This window comes from Leptinotarsa decemlineata, unplaced genomic scaffold (assembly GCF_025532065.1).
Source record: "Leptinotarsa decemlineata unplaced genomic scaffold, Ldec_3_MD MMD2_tig00026294_RagTag_RagTag, whole genome shotgun sequence".
Taxonomy (NCBI): domain Eukaryota; kingdom Metazoa; phylum Arthropoda; class Insecta; order Coleoptera; family Chrysomelidae; genus Leptinotarsa; species Leptinotarsa decemlineata.
This window is the reverse complement of record NW_027412674.1, coordinates 1,985,216-2,009,853: the sequence shown is the minus strand read 5'-3', so window position 1 is coordinate 2,009,853 and position 24,638 is coordinate 1,985,216. Positions and strand designations below refer to the sequence as shown.

The following is a 24,638-nucleotide window of genomic DNA, read 5'->3' as shown; positions in this document are numbered from 1 at the left end:
GCCTACCAAAGAAGAATTGCGACGGCGAATAGTGCGGAGTATTGAAGATCTGGATCCCAAAGAAATTGAAAAAGTAACTACAAGTTGTGTACAAAAAAAAACATTCAAAAGTGTTTAGAATATAATGGACAACATTTTCAGCATTTATTGTGAAAATGTGATAATTTGTTTACAATTTTGTAATTTTGAATCATCCTATTCTGTTATTGTCTGTACTTTCACATGTTTTAGCCCACAAAATTTTACTTTTTACCTAGAAATGACTGATTTTTGGTACAGTTGTTCCCTGGAAACTTTGAGCCATAGTTAAGGAAATTATTTTGTAACCTTACAAACTTCCTCTCATTCATTGGTGTTAATTCAGGATACATTTGGTTGAATTTTTTACACGGTCTGACAATGATTTGATCGCTTTGTTCATGTATATAATAAATAATTTCATAAGAACTTCGTTTGAATAATCGATATTTGTATTCATTTTGGAAGATGATTCGAAACACCGTCGATAACTCTTTATAAATTATAAAAGTAACCGAACTGCTATAAGCTTGATAATTCCACTGCTACCTAAATCCAAATTCTAAAAAAAATAATGTTTCTAGAAGAAGCGACTTTATTGAGAAAACTTGACGATTTAGGTATAGGGACATGATACATCATCTTGAAGCATTTTTCATCATCTTTCAATTTACCGAGTAATATACAGGGGGTTTCATTTGAAAAAATGAACTTTCGTCTACTTTTATGCACAATGGAAATAATAGTAATTTGGAGTCGATAGTGGAGTCGATTTCTTGGTGTTGTTTATATATTTCGAGTTTGTTCAAACTATCATCAAAATATCAACTTTTCATGAATTGAGAGTACTGATGTACTTAATTTCAATTAAGGCTGTGTTTTGGACCATATTTAGCCCAATTCATTTCATCTCGAAAACAGATAGAGATAGGTATAGGATATTATCAACAAAAAAATATTAAAATACCAGAGCGATTACAAAAATGTATTAATATACGGGATATTCCATTTAAAAAATAAAGTTGCTAGGACTTTTTGATGGAAGTGGCAACGCCGCAATGCTGAAAATATTTTAGATCGATAGAACAGGTGAGGAAATGTGATAGGTGAAATTTTCAGAAAAATCATGCTTTGCGTTTTCCAGAAATGTCTAACCTACCATCACGCTGTATAGATAGATGGTCTTTTGAATCATGGCCAATTTGCCCATTGCAAAGTACCATTGTGTGATGTTGCTCATGCATTGTCATAAAAGAATATTGTTACAGAAATTCTATACAAGACTCGTGCCACCCTCAATCTTCAAGTATCATCTTACCTGTATTTTCCATTGATCAAAAAAAATATTGCGTAGTGAAATTCAGAAACATTCACTCCTTTCATACAAGGATATGGTTTACCAAGAGATCCTTCTGGTTTATCCAGTAGCTAAAATCAAGTGCATCATCTACGAACCGGTTTCGGGGTATTACCCCTCGTCAGTGCAGGAAAGATCGACCCAAACAGTAGTGTGCCTGGAACTCGACTGAGTGACTCGACTGCATCTATAAAACTTTCATCTGTGACCTTGATTTGTTGATCAGTAACATCTCCATCAAGAACTGTTGCGCTTGATGTTTGGTATTTGACTGTGTGTGGCATGCGGGTTCCTGAAAGAACGTTCCTTGCAAGTGGCCGTCGATGGGATATCTCCCGAATACTTTCACCATCAATGCTGGGGTTCCCCAGGGATCCATATTGTCCGCAACCCTCTTTTTATTGTATATCAACGATTCATTGGAAAAAAACAAGAATCCAATATATTGCTTTCCTGATGACAGCACACTTGTCTCGTCATTCCATTCGGATTCCGGGACATCGGCTACGGAGGCATATCTTCATAGGCAGCAGGAGGTTGCATATCTTAATGTGGATCTAGAAGTGATTTCGAATTGGGGTGAAAGTACCCAGGTTCAATTCAATGCCACAAAAACCCAGGCATCGGTTTTCTCCAAGAAGATAAATGTCTTCGAACCGGATATAATAATGTCAGATATTAGTTCGTTTTGAAACTCCATCGAGATGACAGGAAATACTAATTTCCTCGGTTATGAAACTCGTAAATTAATGACGTAGTCACAAGACAAAAAACTTAATATTTTGTGCTTATTCTCATGCCATTTCATGACATGGCCTTTCCATTTCAAAACTATTTAATAATAATAATAATAATAATAGGTCTTTTATCCCATAATGATACAATAAATGAACGGGAAAGGCTGAAGATCAATTGGTTGCACCAAAAGATGCAACCTCTGTTTTTCATTTTAGGCCATCTTTGGTGCGCATCTTTGGTGCGAAAAAATATTCATTCGTTTTACATTACGAAGGAGATTGACTGAAATCCGGTGAATATAATCATTATTTCTTTTTTTCATGGTTTTCTTAGAATATTCTTTGTTGAGGTTCAGTTCCCCCATTTTATCATTTTTTCTCAATACAGTTGAAGAATTTGAAGGTGATTGACAATGTTTCATAATATCAATATAAAATGATTTGAAATCCATGAAGGACCTCATAAAAAAAGAAGAATTAAAAAAGAATAGCTGTTAATAACAATTATATTAAGCAAAAAAACCTGAAATGATATAACGTTGTTTTATTTTATTATAGTTTATATAAAAAAAAGTGAAATAAAATACGACTAGAAATAGAACAAATGTTGGTATCCACAATCGTCTTCTCCGTCAAGTAACTTGGCTTGGATTCCCTTAACTTTTTATTTAAAATTTTTTTGTTCTATTTTCACCTGTATTTTATTTCACTGTTATTTCATTTCAGGTTATTTTGCTTTATATATTTAGCGATTTTCAGCTATTCTTTTTTAAATTTTATCCATTGGGTCTTCCAGGGATTTCAAATTATTTTATGTCGGACAATGGAGGTCCAAACTTATGAAATTCATGTGAACAATTGTTTTTTCCGCCATCTCGACGGAAAACGAAGATAATTCTAGTTTTATGTTCTCGTTTTTGATGATCTTTCTCATGATATTTTTTGTCTAGGGGACCCCCTCACTTATAGAATTTTTGTAACACGAGAAAAATTATTTCTCCTCATATCTTGATGAGAGTGGAAAGCGATTTCGTGAGAGTACTGATCACTATATTATATGATTTTTCAAATGATACCTTCTGTAGCAGAGATTGTATTTTTCGATTATTTATAGTACAAGGAAATCAAACCAAACAATCGGAGTATTTCGTTCATTATTTCTTTGGTCCTACTCATATCATTCATTTGTAGAGAGCTTTTCTGCTCTATAATACTTGATATCAATGGAACTGAGAAGAATCATATGAATTATTTCGTAGGTTTCTCTTACTTTATGTATTGAAGTAATAGTAGGAATTCTCGAAGGTTTTGACCCAAAGAATTGTTGTATCTTACAAAATAATTATTTCACACACAAACATAATACTCAAAAGAATATTTTTGGTGAAGTTGATAGAGAAATCATAAAATGTATCTTCTTTTTCATCATCTGACACCTTAATGAAGAGTTATTGAAGCAGTATCTCTGGAAACGAGGCACGGTGTTCCCTAAAAAGCATGTCAAGCAATTCGATGAAAATATGACTGTTGGGTTATCCATATATATCAAATATACTTCATTCGAAACATCCACTCATTCAATTACACTGAAGTTCATCCAATATTTCAGGTAATATGGTTCACAGCGTTATTTCCGTACGTTTTCCTGTTTATCATGTTAGTGAGAGCCGTTACTCTGGAGGGAGCCGGTACGGGATTACTTTATTACGTTACTCCTCGGTGGGAAGCTCTATTAACACCTGGACCGTGGATGGATGGCTTTTCACAAATTTTTTTCGCCTACAGTATTGGATGTGGAGCTTTGCCTGCTCTAGGATCATACAATAAATTTCGCCACAACTGTTACAAGTAAGATATTTGATAGCACTATTTTTTCATGTAATTATGGTCATGTGGAATTTTTGTTCGAAATTGGTTGACAATGTTTCATGGGGACGTTTACTAGTTCGGACTTTCATTGTCTAATATGATTTTAATGTGATTCGGAATATATGAAGGAACAATTAAAATTAGAATGAAAAGGTAAAATATGAGTTATACGTAGGAAGGTTTTGAGAAAAAACTAGGCATGATCAGAAAAGATCTTCAACGGAAAGGGTACTCCAGAGTGATGGTGGAACAGACTTTGGCAACAGTATAATTATTCCGGAATGTATTGATACAGGATGAACCAAAACTTTTTATTCAATGAAATACAATAAAATCATAATAAATGTTCAAATTGATGACCTTGATGACCTGAAATTTTCGAGAACTTCGGGGGTTATTTGTGCAATCTCCGTTCTGATGCGTTCCTTAACTCTTCTAAATCATTTGGTCAATTTTAGTGAACTTCAGTCTCTGGGTATCACCATAAAAAAGTCTAACGGGGTCAAATATGAAGATCTTGGTGGCTATTAGATCAGTCAGCTTCTTCCTATCCACTTACCTCGGAAAACTGTGTTCAGGTAGTAGTGTGGGGGGGGCGACCCATTCTGCTGGAACCACGAATCATTCCTATTTGGAAATAACTGATCCAGTTGTGGCATCAGATAACCCCAAAGAGGGTGTAGATACTGAGCACTAGTTACGCTTTCCTCAAAAACATATGGCCCTATTATCTAGTTGTTCAAAATTCCTTCCCAAACATTCACTTTTGTGGATATTGTGTGCTATGCTCCTCCATCCAATGTGGATTTTCTCTTGCCCAGTATCGATACGTCTTGTCTGACGGTCGCTAATGATCCGATAGAACCTTTAGCAACACCCGGGGTGTACCGCATTCCTAGAAGCTTCGGGTAGTTCTTCATTGGAATGGCGAAAAGAAGTATAAGTACCCGTCTCTCTGAATACAAGAGAAATTGTCGACTCGGACAAACTGACAAATCAGCTGTAGCAGAACATGGTCTTAACAAAGAAGGCATTCACATTATTTCACTCGAAGATACAGTAATACTCGATTAAACTCAAAATTAAAATCCAAGAGTATATAGAGAAGCAACTGAAATTCAAAAATAAAGAAATAATTTCAATAGAATTTGATGGAAACAACATTTATAAAATCTGGGTACCTGTCCTCATCGTTTAGGCACAAAAATCTGCAGACTACGGTCAAAAAACCCGTTAAATAGCTTCCACAAAGTTGAGTTGAACGAATATCCCAGAAACTGTAGCTGAAAACTCCATTGAAAAATTTTCACCTCTGGAAACAGTGGGTCCAATATTTATAATTCGAATTGAGCAATGAAAATATGTATTTCATCAATTCGGACTTCCATTGTCTGATATTATATGAAATGATTTGAAATCCCTGAAAAAACCAATGAAAAAAAATTTAAATGAAAAGCTGAAAATAACAACATGAAATGGAATAATATTGAAATAAAATACAAGTGAAAATAGAACAATTGAAAGAAAAAATAAATAAAAAAGTTAAGAGACTCCAAGCCAAGTTACTTCACGACGTTTTGATTGATACTGTACACAATCGTCCTTATGCAAAACATTCTGCTCAATTCTTTGGTGAAGAAAATTTACAGGGAGTGCGAAAAAAAAGATGATTTGTATTGCCCCGCTTCAAAGGAACACTCTGTATATTCCAAAATATTTTTGAAAATGAGTAACAAAGTAAACCATATAACTTTTATTTCCAAACTTTCATCATTCTTTTCATTATAGGCGAGATACTGTACTTCTTCACACTGATGGGCCACCCTGTATGTATGCCGATATCCGGGACATTGATTGGATATTATTACCTAATTGAGGTTTACTCGCAGCTGTTTTTGCAGTCGTGTCTCCTCTTTAATTTCTTCTAATGCCAACTTGACTTGGAGTAGGTACAGACAAAAACTATTTCTTGTTCTGTTTTGTTTGAGATGAAAAAACAGTGGCATTGTACTTGGCAAATGGCATACAGTTTCACTGTGAGAAAACTTGCTCTCTTGTTTTCAATTCGCCAGTATATATTCGCTGATGAAGCGAATACTCACTTATATATTGTTAGTTCTGGTTATGCTCATAAAATATCCACGAATCTCTCGTGGATATTTTATGAGCATAACTGATCGAAACATTGCTACAAAATAAGAAGTTCCGTATTTAATATTTCAAAGTTGGGGGTGTCACAAATTGAACGACATCCTGTATGAATTTCTAAGACTTCTCCAAATAAAGAGGATACATCTAAAATACAATTTCAAAATTTTCGATGACTTCCTTTATCTCAACACCAAAAACTAGTCATTTTTTCGGATCACTCTAAGTTAGCCTTGCATGAATAACTTATACATCTCATGACGTTGAAATGGAAACTTTGTTAACCAGCTGCTGCCTACATATGAACAAACCTCAAAAGTCGAAACTTGTGCGAGCTAAGGATCAGGAGGTCTTACCTCTTAACGTGCGATTTCTAGCACGGGGACAACTATGAATATTTCAGTATCTTTTTCAATAAATATATATGTTACTTCTTTTTCAATCACACGTCTAGTGCTTTACCTCCATTTCATTATTGATCGTACAAAATACTCCTAACCATTCCATTCAACTAACGTCGTAATAAGTTGACACATTTAAATTTTTTAAACTTCGCGAGGTACTTACGTGAAACAATTCGATGCATGGTACACAACCCTTTGGTGACATATTTGTACTTTTTTGTAATACTTCATGAACGTTGAAAAAAAGAAGGAGCGAGAAGCATTACATGGCTACGATATAACATTTCATTTCAATATTTTTCTCAACTGAAATCAATAAGATTTTCATTAGTTCGGACTTCCATTGTCTGATATTATATAAAATGATTTGAAATCCCTGAAAGAACTGAAAAAGTAGAATTTAAAAATGAATAGCTGAAAATAACAATTATATTAAGCAACAAAACCTAAAAAGAAATAATAGTGAAATAAAATACAAGTAAAAATAGAACAATTGAACAGGATCTGAAGCAGTTTCTGATGTTCACATCCGGTAACACTATCCGTAGCGGCCTCACGAAAATCAGGCCACTGCGATTCCAAAAATTGCATTTACAGGATAGCCTCTGAGTGCGAAAATTCCTATATTGGTGAAACTAAAAGGCCATTGAATGTTCGCATTGCCGAGCACAAGAAACATACACAGCAAAGGGAAACTAGCAACACAACATCTAGTGGTCCCAAGCTGAGATCATACACAGAGAAGAACATTGGTTTAGGAGTGAATTTAAAGAAGCCGCATATATGTTGTCCAACAACGTATTCAGCCAAGCTAGCGTAGAAATACGCAACATATGTAAACCCATCATCAAGCGAAAAATGGCCAACACCCGCCAAACGGTCATCTACCACTAAACCAGTGAAGCGAAGAAAAAAAGGAGAGCGGGGATAAGTGAAAGTACTCGAATGACACATAAATGGTCATCTCTTGGAGGAATCAGTCCAGTCATCATCCGAAGACGATTGTGGATACTAACAATCGAAACGTCGTTTTTTTTTGTTCAACTGTTCTATTTTCACTTGTATTTTGTTTCACTATTATTTCATTTTAGTTTTTTTTTTCGCTTAATATGAGTGTTATTTTCAGCTATTCATTTTTTAAGTCTTCTTTTTTAATATCAGACAATAGAAGTCCGAAATAATGAAATTCATCATGAAACATTGTCAATCACCTTTAAACTAACGTTGAAATCAATAACTCTCATAAAGGCACAAATCATTTAAAAAGATGCAGCCGCACCATCTGTTAATACCTATAACACAAATTGTAATCACCATAGACTTAATATCAGCTCACGATTTTAATATAACGTCCAACCAAACCAATTCACAAAATGCAGGGCTTTCAATTTTCTTTCCACAAAGCGATTGAATACTCTTCTATGTCTACTGAATATCAATACGATCACATATGAATGTGGTCGAGATCGAATATTTGCATTGAAAAGAATTCCGATGAAATTCATATCTGAATCGAGTCTTTTTATAACGGAAAGATCTTCCACTTCCATATCGGAAAAATAACTGAATTACGATGCTCCTATTGAAACTTGAAAATACACATTTTGTTAGAACTTTTTCAAAGACTGTATTTTCAATTATCAAGTTAAAAGTTAAGTGAAGTAATGGAGTTTATTCCACTATCAGAAAGAGATAACGGAAGTTTGAGTTTCAAATGATCGAGTTTGAATACTAAAAGTTGTGTATTTCAATTTCGTAAAGAGTTGATTGAAGCATATTTCTGATATTATCATTAACAACGAATATTATATGATAGAATCGGCTGATACTTGATGAAAACTAATGACGTAATCTAGAAACACTCCACCGTGAAATTTTAACAACATAGTTTCAGAAGAAGGAAACACGTGTTTCGCCATACAATAGATTTTTCAAGCGTGTATATATGTGTATAAACTTCGGCGTGTATAAACACGCCCGATGAAGCCATTATATGGCGAAACACGTGTTTCATTTGTGTAAAAGTGTGAAGTGGAAATATCACAAAGGAGTTTATCTGGAATAAGTAACAAATGATTTTACTTGTGAATACGAATATCATCAACAAAGAAACGAGGCAGTGTCTTTGGTCGCAATATATCTGACGAATAAATACTCAAGGAAACACTTTTTCTTAACATTTGTGGGATTTCACTTTCACAAAATGAAGATAACTTTCGAAAATCAATCGAATATGGAGAAAAAATTGAAATATTTACTGAAAATGTTAACTGCTGAATATTTTAAATGAAAATTTATTAATTTCCTTTGGATGATATTTCGAAACTGCCTCAAATCGTCTCCTCAAATCGTTGACGAAACTTGCAATATACCTGTCCCAGTTAGTTGTACAGTTTTCAGATTTTCTGAAAACCGTGAAATTTCTACAGATAGACTTCTGATGAAAAATCATTGAAAATGGCTTTGGGCATTTATAAATATTTTCTGTAACAGCACACTGTTGAAAAAAGAGTGTAAACTTTTACAGGTGGGAAGAAAGTTATTTTAGGAGTTTGTTAGCCGTAGTCCGCAGATGTTTAGGATAACCGTTTCATCTACAAATGAGGTAGCCATTATCAAATGAGATGAGATGAAATACGTAGTGCTTCAGTTGCCCCTACAATACGTGATGTGAGATCAACTATAGAACAGCATCCGTTGATGCGTCTTCGATAATGTTTATCATCTACGAAACGTCTCGTATGAAATACAAACCCAAAAATCACACACAGATGCCCAAACGTGGTATTTTGTACGTGGGCTGGTATACTTCTCTTGAACATATGTTCACAGTTTGAGCTGAATAGCAAGTTTAGTTTGTTGGTGAAAGGCTGACAGTGGCATACGGTGATTGTACTCTAAGTCAGATTTCAAAAAAAAGTGGTACAATTTTTCACAGAAAGTCATGAAAATATGAATGGGGACCGAAAGTTCTACAAGCAACGGCCATCCAAAAATCAATTACAGCGATTGGCTTGTTTGAACATCACAAGAGCCATGAGAACAACATCAACCGTGGCAATCGAATTACTGGTCTGACCCCTCTGGTCTTGTACGTTAAGGAAGTTGCGTTAATGACTATGTTACGATTGCGCACGGCTGGTGTAAACCTCGAAGTGGAAATGGGTCAATTGAGGCTAAGCCTATGGCGAAAAGCGCTTACTTGGCAACCTCTGATGCAGGCAGATCCAATTGATAATAATAATAATAATATGCTTTATGGGTCAAAGAACATTTATACTTATATATATATATATATATATATATATATATATATATATATATATACTTATATATATATATATATATATATATATATATATATATATACTTATATATATATATATATATATATATATATATATATATACTTATATATATATATATATATATATATATATATATATATATATATATATATATATACTTATATATATTATATATATATATATATATATATATATATATATATATATATATATATATATATACTTATATATATATATATATATATATATATACTTATATATATATATATATATATATATATATATATATATATATATATAAGTTTAAAATGTTCAACTGCAGTATACCACAATTTGTTTAGTAAAAAATACAGTTGATGAAATAAATCAAAGAAAGCGGTCCTCATAGAACTCTTCTAAACTATAATAGGGTCTACTACATAATAAGTCTTTTACTAATTTTCAAAATACACAGCTATCCTCTAAAATTTCAATATGGTCAGGTGAATGATTGAATATCTTGAGACCATTATAATATATAGAGTCTTCGACTAGAGTAGAGGCTGGTATGGGTAATCTTAGTTCGTTAGATTGACGAAGGGCATAATAATTGGTGTAACCGTAAAATATCAATTTATGTTTGTTAATTAAACATACTGTTTCCAAAATAAAGATTCCAAAAACTGTCAAGATTTTATGTAATTCAAATAGGGGTTTGCAGGAGTCTCGAAATTTTGGCATTACACATGAATCTTATAGCCCTCTTCTGAATAATGAACACTGAATTCAATACCTTAAATGCGACTCAACAAGTGAGAAATAAGCCGATTTAGCGGCAGACAAACCAAGATCCATATATGTTATTCTCACTGCAGAACACCCTGAAGCTAGCTTTTTATTGAGGGTTACAAAGTGATCGACGAATTTGAGTTTATTGTCAATTATTACCCCCAAAAATTTAGTACTACGTCTGTTTTCAATTATTCTGCCCGCGTCCTGTGTTGGTAAAGGAATGCTGTCAATAAAGCAGCGGAATGATATTAAATTTGTTTTGGAAACATTGAAAGACAGCAGATTAGAGTCGCACCACTTTTTTATTTTTTTATATCTGCACTTATATTCTCGTGGAGATTACATGAAGTTTCATCACGCTACAATATTGTGGTGTCATCAGCGAATAAGGTAAATTTTTCTATAATATCGATAGATGCTAAATCGTTTATGTATAGCAGGAAAAGTATCTGTCCCAGTATTGAACCTTGTGGTACGCCATTTTTAATTCCGCCTTCTGATGAGGATGATGAGGTTTTCACAATCTGACTTCTCCCTGTGAGATACTTTTCGAACCACTTGTGAGTAATTCCACGCATGCCATAGTGATATAGTTATTTTAGAAGTATTCCATGATCTACACAGTCAAAGGCTTTAGCAAAGTCACAGAAAACTGCTACTGATGACTCTTTTCCATTGATATTTCCATAAACGTCATATAACAAAGAAAAGATAGCATCATGCGTGTTCGTTTTTGATTGAAAGCCGAACTGACGGCTCGAAAATCAAAGAAGGCTCAGGATGTGGAGTTTACTCCAGATCACTGAGCTCAAAGATTAAGTGGGGAATGGGAAAAATACCAGCGTGAATCAAACAAAACTGGCTGGTATTTCAATCGTCACAAAAAAACATAACAATCTGCACTGATAGTAAACAAGTCCTATTAGCCTTGAATAGACAACGTGTTACTTCAGGGCTAGTACTAGAGTGCCACCAAGATTTGGCCAAATCTTTGATAGATAATAACATTATCCTGAGGTGGGTTAAAGGGCACGACACTAGTAAAGGTAATAGCATTGTCAACTCTTTAGCCAAGGAAGCGGCTGGACTAAGAATTTCAATGACACCTACGGCCTGATGACTTCGACAATTGCGGAACCAACCAAACGTCTCACCCATGCTCAATCCCCAAAGAGATGGGATGAAATTAAAGGATGCATTCTTGCGAGAATCACCCTGGGCGACCCTGGGAAGCTGGCGCCGAAAAAACATCTGGCGATGACCAGAAAAAACCTACGCTTATCAGTAGGAATTATGCTAGACACTGTCAACTAAGGAAACACCTCCATGTTATGGGGTCAGTGGACATACCTCTATGCAGTACTTGTGAAGAGGATGATGAAACTACCAGGCATGTCTTATGAGAGTGTCCGGAGTTATCGTCAATAAGAGAGTGTGTGTTCGGCGAGTTTTGGCCTACACCTGCCGATGATATAAAGGAGATGTCTGTCCACCTTCCTGAAAAGGACAGGATGGACGATGACCTAGGAGAACAACTCCTCGAAAGGATGTATAATGGGTTTGATGAAATATCAAGGTTTTGCTCACTGTTATCTTCGATTACCGTGGTGTAGTGCATCAAGGGTAGTGCCACATGGTCGTACGGTCAATATGGAGTATTATCTTGGAGTTATGCACCGCTTGAAGGATCAATTCGAAAAAAAACGTCCAGTATTGTGGAAAAACAATATGGACTCTGCATCAACAAAGGACCAAATCTCTGAGAAAGCTCAAGAACATTCCAAAAATTGCATATCAGAACGGTTGGTCCAGAGATTGGAGAAAACGCTGGTACAAGAGAGGCTAAATAAAAATTATTGATGAATAAATGAATATTTTTTGAGAAAAAAAGAAAATTCACCTCAATTTTTGAACAGACAGCGTATATGAGTGAGTAATGGTACGGTTGCCTCTTTAGAACAAGAGGAAAAATGCCTCTTATTCTAAAGAGATTTTCTTCGAGGTGTATGATTTTCTGACGCCTGGAACCACAATTTCAGAAGACAAACTTTGGCTGACTGGTTTCTTCTGGAATGTATGTTTCAGGTTCATTCCTTCCCTGGATAACAATTTTTGATCGGGATCGGGTAAAATCTGATAAACTCGTTTTCGTATCTGATAGTAGGGTGTTCGACGTAAATTATCATGAATATCCACGGAAAATGAGAGAGGTCTCTACTGCTTGAAAGTTTGTACAGGAACAGAGCCCATTTTACAAGATTTGTTTACTAGACATTTCCCATAATTTGTAAATGTGGCAGTATGACCATAACTACAAAGTTGTCTAATTAAATTTGTTCCAGTTCCATATTTGAAGTTACATTCTAATCTGGATTTGTTGCGTCCAAATCTAGGTTAGGAATTTTATTTGTCGATGTTTCCAGAGTGCCTCGAGATGATAATGAAAATTGTGCGAGTCTACTAAATGAAGATAGTCATTCCATAGAAACAAATATGTAATGTATGTATTCGAGTGTGTCGTTAATGGTATCGTGTTTCCTTGATAGTTAATTTGACAGCGGCTGTGTCTAGTCATGATGGATGACAAAAATAATATAGGCCAAAGAGTGAAACGGTTTCACTATGTTTATCATCATAACATAAGAAGTGTAAATTACTGAGTATGCTCACCAAGTGTGAATCAGGTCATTTGTCATTGACAACAATTGACAAGAATTTGGTTGGTGTATTTTTTCTTCATAAAATACTTGTCGTTCATTTATTTGTGGAACAATCACTCAGTTGATTCTTCACTCAGGAACTTGATTGCAAATGAATACATTTCAAGTTCATTTTTCATTTACACTAATTTCAAAAACTTTTGATGTAATTAGTTAACTGGTTGGGTTTTGTTTTCAGGGATGCTATTATAACATGTGTGGTGAACACATTAACTTCTGTAATAGCTGGGATCGTTACATTTTCGATATTGGGACATCTGGCATTTGAACAAAATTCCGATGTAGGCGACGTGGTAAAAAGTGGACCTGGTTTAGTATTTCTAACCTACCCCCAGGTCGTTTTGAAATTACCAGGTTCGCCATTCTGGGCTACTTTATTCTTCATCATGCTTCTGGTAAGTACTTTTGAGGAAACTACTCAAAATGAGTGCTCAAGGATTAGCTGAAAGTTTTTGAAAATATATTCTGATTTCTCCGTGACCCTACATAAAGCCATGCCCATTGACATACCTGTCTGAAAGCACATACTATGTCCCTGATATGACTCAATTATTGTTATTATGTTTGTAATACTGATGGCCTGAGATTGATTGGTGTCGAAGACTTCACCAAATTCTGCCCGACTATTTCAAGTTTTGGTACATAGGTAGCCTATTCATGTTTTGGGTATGTATCCGGGAGCGAAATGCTATCTGAAGACCACACACAGTTCTGGAAGCGGAAGTTGCGGTCTTTTTCAGCATTACTGTAAGAATGTCATTCGGTTTCGGCGACTTATATGGTAAGAATGAGTTCACTCTCATTCAGTATTCCTCAAATCTACTAAAATACTCTTTTTTTTAAGGACAAAAGACAAATATTACAGAAAAATCCTAAAGGCGCTCCTAGATCAGCGCCTGTGTAAAAGTAGCGATTCACATTAGATTTTAATCGCTATAGATTAAATTCATTTGGAAAAACATTATCAGGAAGTTTATTCCACATAAACACAGTTTCCCAGATGAAAGAGTTCTCAAACATTGAAGTTCGAGGTGTACTGAATTGGCCTTCGAAAAGATGAGCAGCCACAGTCCGCCGCGTATTTCTGATAGGTACCGTTCTAAGTGGAATCAAATGTGCCAAGTCACTTGAACACCTCCCGTGAAAGTATCTATAGAAGAGAGATAAATCTCCAACCTTTCTTCGATGTTCCAGGCTATCAAGGTTGCACGTGATGTTCGCGTCTCCAATCAGGCGGATTGCTCATATCTGGATGGAATCCAGCAACTTCAGGTAATGTTTGGGGGCAGAGCTCCGTACATGAGGACAATACTCCAAAAAAGGTCTGATCTCAGTTTTATAAAGTATCAAAAGTTGTTGAGGTGTGTACAGTTTTCTGGTTCTAAATAGTGTTCCAAGCTTTTGAGGACCGGCCTTTGCAATTTCAGTGATATGATTGTGCCAAGACATATTGGTGTCCATTTTAACCCCCAACAAACTCATTGAAGCAGAAAGAGAAATTCTCTGATCTTACATTATTGTATCCGGAATTTGTGGCATTGTAATCAACCTCGTTACTTTCACCCCATTTCGAAATCACTTCTAGATCCTCATTAAGATATGCAACCTCCTGTTGCCGGTGAAGATGTGCCTCCGTAGCCGATGTCCTGAAATCCAAATGGAATGCCGTGACAAGTTTGCTATCGTCAGCAAAGCAATTAGATTGGATTCTCGTTTTTTTCCAATAAGTCGTTGATATACAATAAAAAAAAGGGGTTGGTGGAACACCAGCGTTGATGATGAAAGTATTCGGAAGATATCCATCGACGGCTACTTGCAGGGAACGTTCTTTCAGGAAGCTGAAGAGCCATATACAAAAATGATAAGACAAGCCATAGTATCGAAGTTTGGCCAGCAAACCCTCATGCCACACAAGGTCTAACGGCTTAGAAATATCAAGTACAACACCTCTTGATTCTCCGTGTTTCCCGATTGCGTTATTCCGAATATGGGTGACATACGATAGAAAGTCGTCTGTTGATCTTCGTTTCCGGAAGCCATAATGATGATCGCTCAAGATATTGAAGCCTTTCAAATATTTGAGGATATTATGATTGATAACTTTCTCCATGATTTTTGATATATCGATATTGTGATTGATATTGTGATTGATAACTTTCTCCATGATTTTTGATATGACTGATAGCAAAGCGACTGGTCTATAGTTATTCGGGAGATTTTTCTTGCCCTTCTTGGAAATGGGTTGAACGCGAACAAACAATCTCCCAAAAAGAAGGAAAAACCCCTTTTTTTAGAATAGCTTGAGAAGTCTGCAAAATACTGGTGCGAGTTCATTTGCGCATTTTTTAATTACGATGACGGCCACTTCATCAGGGCCAGACTCAATAGATTTCAGGCCCATATATGGAGTTGATGATTGCCTAAAATTTCTGAAATTTCTGGCATCCAGTATAGAGTCAATATATTCCTGTCACTCAGAACATTCTGTTTTTCACAGCATTTCCAAACTGATCTAGTAGTCGTCTTTGATCTCCAGTCATCAATGACTGGAGACCTGTGAAATAATGACCAATCAGTCGGAATTTTTTTTTATTTATTCATTGTAATATTTTTAGTTGAGAAATTGAAATTTTTCGATCCACTCTGTTCATATCTGAATTTCAATATCAATCGTTTTTTTTTATTCACATGGAATTCTTTGCTGAATTTGATAGAAAATGAGACGAAACGAGCCATTACGTTTCCAACTTTTATTTCACAGATCTTGGGAATAGACAGTGAATTCTGCCTGGTTGAGTCTTTCATAACTGGAATTGTGGACAATTGGTCGCAGCAGTTAAGGCCATACAGAAATACATTTACCGTCGTAGTCTGCATGGTGATGTTTCTCCTAGGAATTCCTATGGTTACAAATGTAAGTGATCCAATTTTCATTATGGAAAAATTAAACGGTGGATGCAAATGCACGATAATTGAATAACACGGAAAGAATGTACGAAAAACATAATCCGGGTATTTCATATTATTAAGAGTAATAACAATTACTGTTTTCTTTAATAACCACTGGTAATGTTTTCGAAGTCTCTGGAGAACTTGAACATCCATTCATCGTTAAAATTGTTGAATTTGAATTATTTACATATAAACGGAACCACTTTATTTCGTGGATCCTTTTTTTTACAATGTGGTCCGGCTTTATAATCCAACTCCCAATTTAATAAAATCTCTTTCCGCGCTAGATTATAGAAATAAACTCAAAATTTACTTACTGGAACACAAATTGCCTCAACTCCTCTGTCAATAAAATAATTTTGATGTAAATGAGCATTTCATACAGTTTGATTTCGATTGGTTTTTTTTATTGTTGTTAGTACTAACAGAAATGATTAGGGGACATTTGGCACTGATATATATCTAGGATTTACGTATGTTGTGCATGTAAAATAGTTTATATTCAATTATTATTTCGAGGTTGAATGGAAGAGCAACTTCTGATTGATTCATTTGTGACAAGATCAGAAATTGAATTCTGCCTTTTGATAGGTACGTGGGTAGATTGTAGATATTGTATTCCATACATTGTATTTTTTTTCTTACCTGTCAATGAAAACAATTATTATTATTAATTGTGCCAATTAATGACATTCATAATGCTTGTTATTTTGAATACCGATTGTTTTAGTCGTCATAATATTTCAGTTAGTAAAATTTTATTGATTGTTTCAAAAGTTTTGTCCATTTCAATGTGATGTGTTTTCGTAGCTTCATATCTTAATAAATATTTATTCTACTCTGTCTTAGTATATACCGATTGATAGAGAATTGTGTACTGTGTACATTGATGTTAATTATTTCCCCAAATTTCAATGTTTCGCCTCCTTTCAGTTCATCACCATATGATGTCGTTGGGCGATTTTTGGCCATTTTTCTCTACGAATACAAGTTGAACTAAAGGGCTACCAAAACAGCCAGGAAAATTATCTAGGAATTTGGCAATGATACTATTAATGTACGTACTGTTCGATGTTAGTTTGTGAAATTTTGATCCGGAGATTTTAGCTTCGAAGATAAGCTATTTATGTTGCAAGTGATGTTCGTGTCTCCAATCCGGCGGATGGTTCTTTTCTTTATAGCATCCAGCAGCTGTAGGGTATGTTTCGTGGCGGAGCTCCATCCATGAGAACAATACTTTATAGAACGTCTGATCTGAGCTTTATAAAACATCAAAAGTTTCTGAGGTGTGTACAGTTCGGAAAGGAGTTGTAAGCTTCTGAGAAGCAGCCTTCGGCGACATGATTGTGCCAAGACATATTGGTGCCTATTTCAACCCCCAACAAACTTATCGAAGAAGAAAGCGGAATTGTCTGTCCTGTCAATCTTTTTGGAGAAAACCAATGCCTGGTTTTTTGTAGTCACTTCCACCCCCGATTCGAAATCACTTCTAGATCTTCATTACGATATGCAACCTCCTGCTGTCGGTGCAGATGTGCATCCGCAGCAGATGTCCTGGAATCCAAATGGAATGACGAGAGAAGTGAAATTAAAAAAGCTTTAATCCCAACATTTGAACTTTTCTACAAACTAAAAAAAATATTTATTTCCGAATAGTAATTGTCTGCGTTTTCAGTTCAATTTTTTTCCAGGGCGGTATGTACATTTTTCAGTTGATGGATGCCTATTCGGCCAGTGGGATGTCACTGCTTTGGGTATGTTTTTTCCAGACGATAGCAATATCTTGGATATTTGGAATCGACAAACTCAGTGACTGTATTGATCAAATGATGGGGATGAAGCCCAACAAATTTTTGATATTGTGTTGGAAATATTTGGCACCGATCAGTATAGGAGTAAGCTGATATCAAAGTATTCACGTATCAATAACTCATATTTGCTTTTTTATTCCAGGTAATATTCATAAGCCAATGTTTTGAGTACAAATCGTTATCGTATGGTAAATATCAATATCCATTATGGTCCGATTGGATTGGATTGGGTATTAGCTTTTCGTCAATGTTTTGGATACCATTATATGTCATTTATTATGTTCTCAGTAAACCTGGCACCATAATACAGGTTGGTAAATGTCTTTACAAGGTTCACAAACCAACACTATTTATGGGACCTATCGTATCTTCCATTGATTCTCCTGAAAACAAACTCTGGCAGATGTTTTTATCTTAACCAATTTACATATCAAGGGTTGCATTCATGGAAATTTAAGACTTTATTTTCGATTCAACTTATTTTGTAAATGCTGAAAAAAGTTATAATATATTCTGTACCCCAATAGGTTCCAAAATATACCCTATTTTATCTTGTTATGTTCTGGATGAGTTTCTTCATGAATATACTTCGAAATTATGTTTTTACATATCATTCACCAAAAGTTTTGTAGATAATTTCATTTCAACAGTACTTCTATATTCAGTTCTTACGATCGAACTATTCGATTCACCATCTAGAAATAAATCAATAACTGCTTTTTTTTCTCAGATATGAAATTGATTGGACTGCAACTCAATGGTACAGAAAATCTATATTCAGTAATAGATTCACGAACGTTCATTCTCATCATTCCAAGAAAATGGAGATTATTCTGTATACGAAACAAAAGATTATCTGAGTTGTGTTAAATTCTCGTTCAAAATTCATTCAAAATGTCGAAAAACAAGCGAAGCGCTGAGCAGAATAATGCACTTTTCAAAAATCAGCACTGAAACTAATCAATATATTTCATAACAATGATTTCATAATTACCAAAAGAAACATCATAAATATATGGAACGCCGTTTTACTTTTCATTGTCACAAATATTCATTCCTCAATTTATTCAACTAACAATTTATTTGTTTGAATTTAATTGATTCATGCAATTGTTCGACACATTAAAAACGATTGTTCACAAAATTTGTTCTATTTTAAATGACACTTGATTTAAAATGTTATATGAATCAATTTGTTTGATGAAAGGTTGCGAACAGTTATAATATACATTCATTGTTTGAAATTTTTTTAAGTAAATGTTTGTCATATATACTTTGTTTGTAACTATCTAATAATTTACTACAATTTCTGTGAAACACGAATAAAATTGTTTGTTGATAATTATAGTCACTTGAATTAAAACGATTGTTGATAATTTTAATTCGGCGCTAGCGTCGAGCTGAATTTTTAAATCTGGCAACATGATAGTCTAGTGATAGTAGCACAAAATTCCTTCCGACCGCAGGGCCGAATAAAAATTATCAACAATCAATTTGATTCATGTATCACCTAAAAGCAACAATCAAAACAATTCATTTTTACAAAATACTAATAGAAAGTAAAATGGCGTGCCATGCCGTTTTATTTTTATTAATACACCTTTGAAAAAAATTGAATTGTTTTGTTTGTTAAATTTCAATGATACATGAATTAAATTGATTGTTGACAATTTTTATTCGGCGCCACGGTTGAACGGCGTTTTGTCGTACTATTAATGAACTAGCATATGTAACACTCGAAATTCTTGATAAATCTGCTCGATAGCAGCGTTGAATTAAAATTATCAACAATCGTTTTGAATGTATCTTTCAAATACAACAAACTTTTTAAATCATCAAAAAAATCAATTCTTTGTTTTTTGTAATTAGCTTTTGAAACATTGATGAAATAAAATGATACTTGCTTGAGAACGTTTTGCACAAAAGTTGTAACCAAATTTTAAATTGAATGCATTAAAGTGAATGTTGGAAATATTAAACACTTTCAATAAAATTTAAATTGAACAATCTTTATTATTCATAGAAAAATATTTAGTATGAAAAGTTAATTTGCTATATTTTCAGACATACGAAAGTCTGTTTTTATTATCAACAATGTTTCATGGGAAAACTTTGACATTCATTCAAATATAATCAATGAAATTTTATTCCCAAACTTACTTTTAGAAAGTGAATTTAAAGTTTCATTATAATTCAACAGTCATATTAATAAGTGACATTTTATTCAAAGGTCAGAATTATATGCGGAATTGAAACGTTTGTTGAATTTACTCGAATAATACATTCCATTGACTGTTGAATAAAAATGTTTGTTCATTGTTGAGTTGAACTATATGTATATAGATTATTTTTCAGCATAATAAATAGTTAATTGGCGTTCCATTTTCCAATACTCTGAAACGATATTTTTCTTCGGAATCAATAAAGGCTTCAAGTTATTTCATTAGTCTTTTTTATTCAACTAACAATTTTATTCATGTAATAGGAGGCGAGCTCACGATGCAAACTGGGGATTTACTCGAGCGTCATTGAGACATATTAGGTTGCAAAGCGTAGATGATAAGAAGAAAAAAATGTTATATAATAAATACCTTTTCATCGGTGGGGGAAGCGAGCCCGTCGAGCCCGTCAGATATTGATAGCATCAATGTCCTACGTATTTTTTATAATGTTGGTATGTTAATCTGATCGTTTGCATGATGTGGGTGATTGTACGTAAGGGTTAAAAGTGAAAAGTAAAAAAAAAAATTCAGCACGTCAGATTTTCTAGGGGATGTTGAGTACAACAAAAAAAAAACTCTCATTCAATAATCTGACGATTTCGATATGACGCAAACTCGCGACCATTATTATAATGTGCAAAAAAATTCGCCATTTTGAAATATTCAAGCGCGTCAGATTAAGATATATATCGTTCATCTTTATGTTACAGACGTATTGTCTCATAATCTGACAATTATCTAAAGGGATTCGCCTAATCTGACAATAACAATATTTAAAAAAAAATGTTTATTCATTGTACTTAATTATTTGAAAAGCTCAGGAAATAGCACACAAATAAATAAGTGTATGTTTATTAAGTAGAATACTTGTATTTATAAGAAAATATATTTTTTTAAATACTCAGAAAAATTTAATTTTTTATAATCAACTGATTTTTTGATGAGGAAAATGAAAATTCAATTTTCTATGTTTATACCACTTTTATTTGTAACAAGCGTTACTGCAGTTTCGTTCTATATGGACATTTTCAAACTTATACAATATATAAGGACATTTTCATACTATAAGTATGTATGAGTTTGAAAATGTCCTTATAGGACGTAACGTTAGTTACGAATGAAAGTGGTTAAAACATAGAAAGTTAAATTTTTCTCTTTTCTTTATTATGATTTCCTACCACGTAGTAACGGCTACATTCATCAATTGATTGATTAATTAATCATCATCTTCATCACGAACGAGTCTCTGTGATCAGCTGTGATGGCGTCATGGCAACAGAATTCAGAGTGGGGACGGAGTGAGAGAGTAATAGATAGAGAAAAAGTGAATAGAGAATAGAGGAATAGAAACTCGGAGAGGGAAATATAGGTATCACACAGCTGCACGCATTAAACTTTATCGACGAATTTTTGTTATTTCGGCTTGCGGAAATCGTCAGATTATATATTATTCGTTAACCTTGAATTATTTTCTTCAAAATAGAAAAAAAATTAGCTACGCTCGAGAATGTCGAAATGACGTTATTTTTTTACAACTTTATTGCCCTACCCCTTCTTTACGTCACTCACAAATTGTCAGATTACTGGAATATACACTTTTTAGCAGGTAATTAACTAACCCTACCTCATTCTGACGCGCTCGAGAATTTCTGATGCTTAATTTTTTTTTACTAATCTGATACTTTATCCCTCACAGGCGGCCTTATATATGGGACTCATATTTGGTTGAGGTACTTAACCGGGTACAAGGTATTCCCCTGTATTCCCCTGCCCGCTTCAGTAAATCCCGAAATCTCCGCTTGGGCTCCCCTATTATAACATTATAAATCAAGTGTCATTTAAAATAGCACAAATTTTGCCAACAATCCAACAAATGCATGAATCAATTAAATTATAACAAATAAATTGTTGGGTGAAGAATTTGAGGAATGAATATTTGTGACAATAAAAAGTAAAATGGCGTTCCATATAAATACGTGGCTGTTTAAAAAATGGGATTAATATTGAAATTTCGCGGGCAAAGTACATTCGATTAGCGATTCTTTGATTTTTTTATATCGGTATACACTTGTCTCGAACATATGTTCACAGTTCCAGCTGTTAAGCATGTTCACTTCGTTAGTGAGAGGCATGAAAGTTAGAACTGTTTTGTACAAAATCTTGTGAAAAATTAACATGAGTGCTCAAGAACACTTAAATATTTACAGTGGCATACTTTGAGTCAGAAAAATGTTGAAATGTGGCACAAGATTTTCATAGAAGGTCGAGAAGATGTGAATGACGACGCTCTTCCTGTACGCCCCAGAACATCAACAACCGATGAAAATGTTGAGAAAGTGAAGAAAATTGAGAGATTTGGCTGAGGATGTCAGCCTGGCTCATGCCAGGAAATTTTTTCTGAAATTTTGGGCATGGAGCATGTAGCAGCGAAGCTCGTTCCAAAATTGCTGAATTTTGACTGAAAAAACCGTCGCATGAGTATCGCACAGGAATTGTTGGATGACGTTTAAAAGGGTCATAACTGGTGACGAAACATGGGTATATGGTTATGACATCGGAACCAAAGTCCAATCGTCCCAATGGAAGAGCCCAAGAGACCCAAGACCAAAGAAGCACGTCGAGTTCCATCAAATGCTAAGGTTTTGCTCACTGTTGGCTTCGATTACCGTAGCTGCATCAGAAGTTCTTGTCGCATGGTCGCGATTTCAATAAGGAATAAAACGTTGACGTTATTTGTCGCTTGCGAGAAGGAATACGAAGAAAATGTCCAGTATTGTGGAAAAACAATGGCTTCCACATCTCGATAATGCACCTGCACACTCGTCATTGCTTGTTTCTAATTGTTTGGCCAACAACATCGTAATCATGCCTCAGCCACCGTATTCATCAGATTCACCCCACTTCGACTTTTTTCTGTTCCCATTCTTAAAGAAACCCATGAAAGGACGGTATTTCGCGACGATCAAGAAGTTAGAATCCGAATCGCTGAGGGAGCTCAAGGATATACCAAAAAATGCATATCAGAACGGTTTCGTAGATTGAAAGAAAACTGATACAAGTGTACTATATCTGAAGAAGACTTTGATTGAAACAAATTAGAAATTGATGAATGAAAACATTTTTTTTTGCGGGAAATGAAAATTCACCTTATTTTTGAACAGAGTAAACAATATGAATTCCATAGTGAACTTGAATAAACATTGTCATGAATGAACAAAAATCTAATTGAGTATGTAGGACAAAATTTCACAAATTTTAAATATAGAAATCATTGAAAGAGTATTCTTAGAAATTAATGAGACGTTTTATAAGAATAAGCAAACAGACTTAAATAACCTCAGTGAAACTAACACGTTCTTACTGAAATATGGAAAAGAGTAGCATTTCATGCGACATTTAATCCCCGCATTTTAGTTTTCCTGAGGAAGGTCATGAAGATAAAGATAGCTTGGCAATTATCTCAATAGCCTGCAACCTCACAAAAACAATGTTAATTTCACTGAATGATTCAAATATTGGTGAATTCGATTTTCTAAGATATACTCTTCAATTATTCAAGCCGGAAGTAAATCAGGATTTTCTTCAGAAAGTCAAAAAGTGAAACTATAGTGATATGCTCCATTTGTCGTGATCTCACAAAGTAAAGTTGAGTTTTTGTCTGTCGCAAAGTATTCAGCATCTACAGTTCATTTGTTTTCTTTCAGAATCTCAAAATGGGTCTCAAATCGAATATCAAGAAAAGGAAAATTTCGATTTGTGTTACAAGCACAGGACATCTTATAAGCCGGAGTAGCGTAGGACTGATAACTCCAACTTCTTCTTTCCTCGAGCCAACATAATCATCAACTTTCAGTTATTCATCAAAATTATCCATCTATAGTAGTGATACATTACAGTACAATTTCTGTATTCATGGACAAGTATTATGATCGACTGGTTATATTGTAAAAAAGGAGTTTGGACAAAATTCGAATTGAGATCAATAAAATGAATTATACAGAAATTAAAAATTATTTAACACCACGAACATTTTTCTTCTTTCACCTAATCACTTTCATAAATATGAAAGATGGAACGGGAACGACTGACGAAGTAATTGATTGTTATTAGAAACCTCCGATACTCATTCCATCCTTCTGTGCATCGATTAAGTCACACGTTTCTCTGTCACACTCAATAAAGTCTTTCTCTCTCTCTCTCTCTCTCTCTGAAACACTTACCAACCACGCGCGACCTTGAAATGAGGCAGAACCGGCCTTGTTCATCTGCTCAGATGTGAGAAATGCGATTCGCCATAGACTAAGTTCACGTATATGATAGT

The 24,638-nt window shown here is 34.4% G+C and overlaps 1 protein-coding gene across 1 annotated transcript in view; it reads left to right on the top strand.

Annotated features, from left to right (window-relative positions):
* The window catches only part of LOC111514790 (sodium- and chloride-dependent GABA transporter 2), a 74,101-nt gene extending 49,764 nt beyond the window's left edge, over positions 1-24,337 (top strand). The window contains exons 6-11 of the mRNA XM_074180137.1: positions 3,722-3,960; positions 13,511-13,727; positions 16,094-16,246; positions 17,976-18,179; positions 18,238-18,405; positions 24,022-24,337. Coding sequence (XP_074036238.1) covers positions 3,722-3,960; positions 13,511-13,727; positions 16,094-16,246; positions 17,976-18,179; positions 18,238-18,405; positions 24,022-24,156 — 1,116 coding nt within the window. The 3' untranslated portion in view covers positions 24,157-24,337. The remainder of the gene's footprint in view (positions 1-3,721; positions 3,961-13,510; positions 13,728-16,093; positions 16,247-17,975; positions 18,180-18,237; positions 18,406-24,021) is intronic.
* The last annotated feature ends 301 nt before the right edge of the window (positions 24,338-24,638 follow it).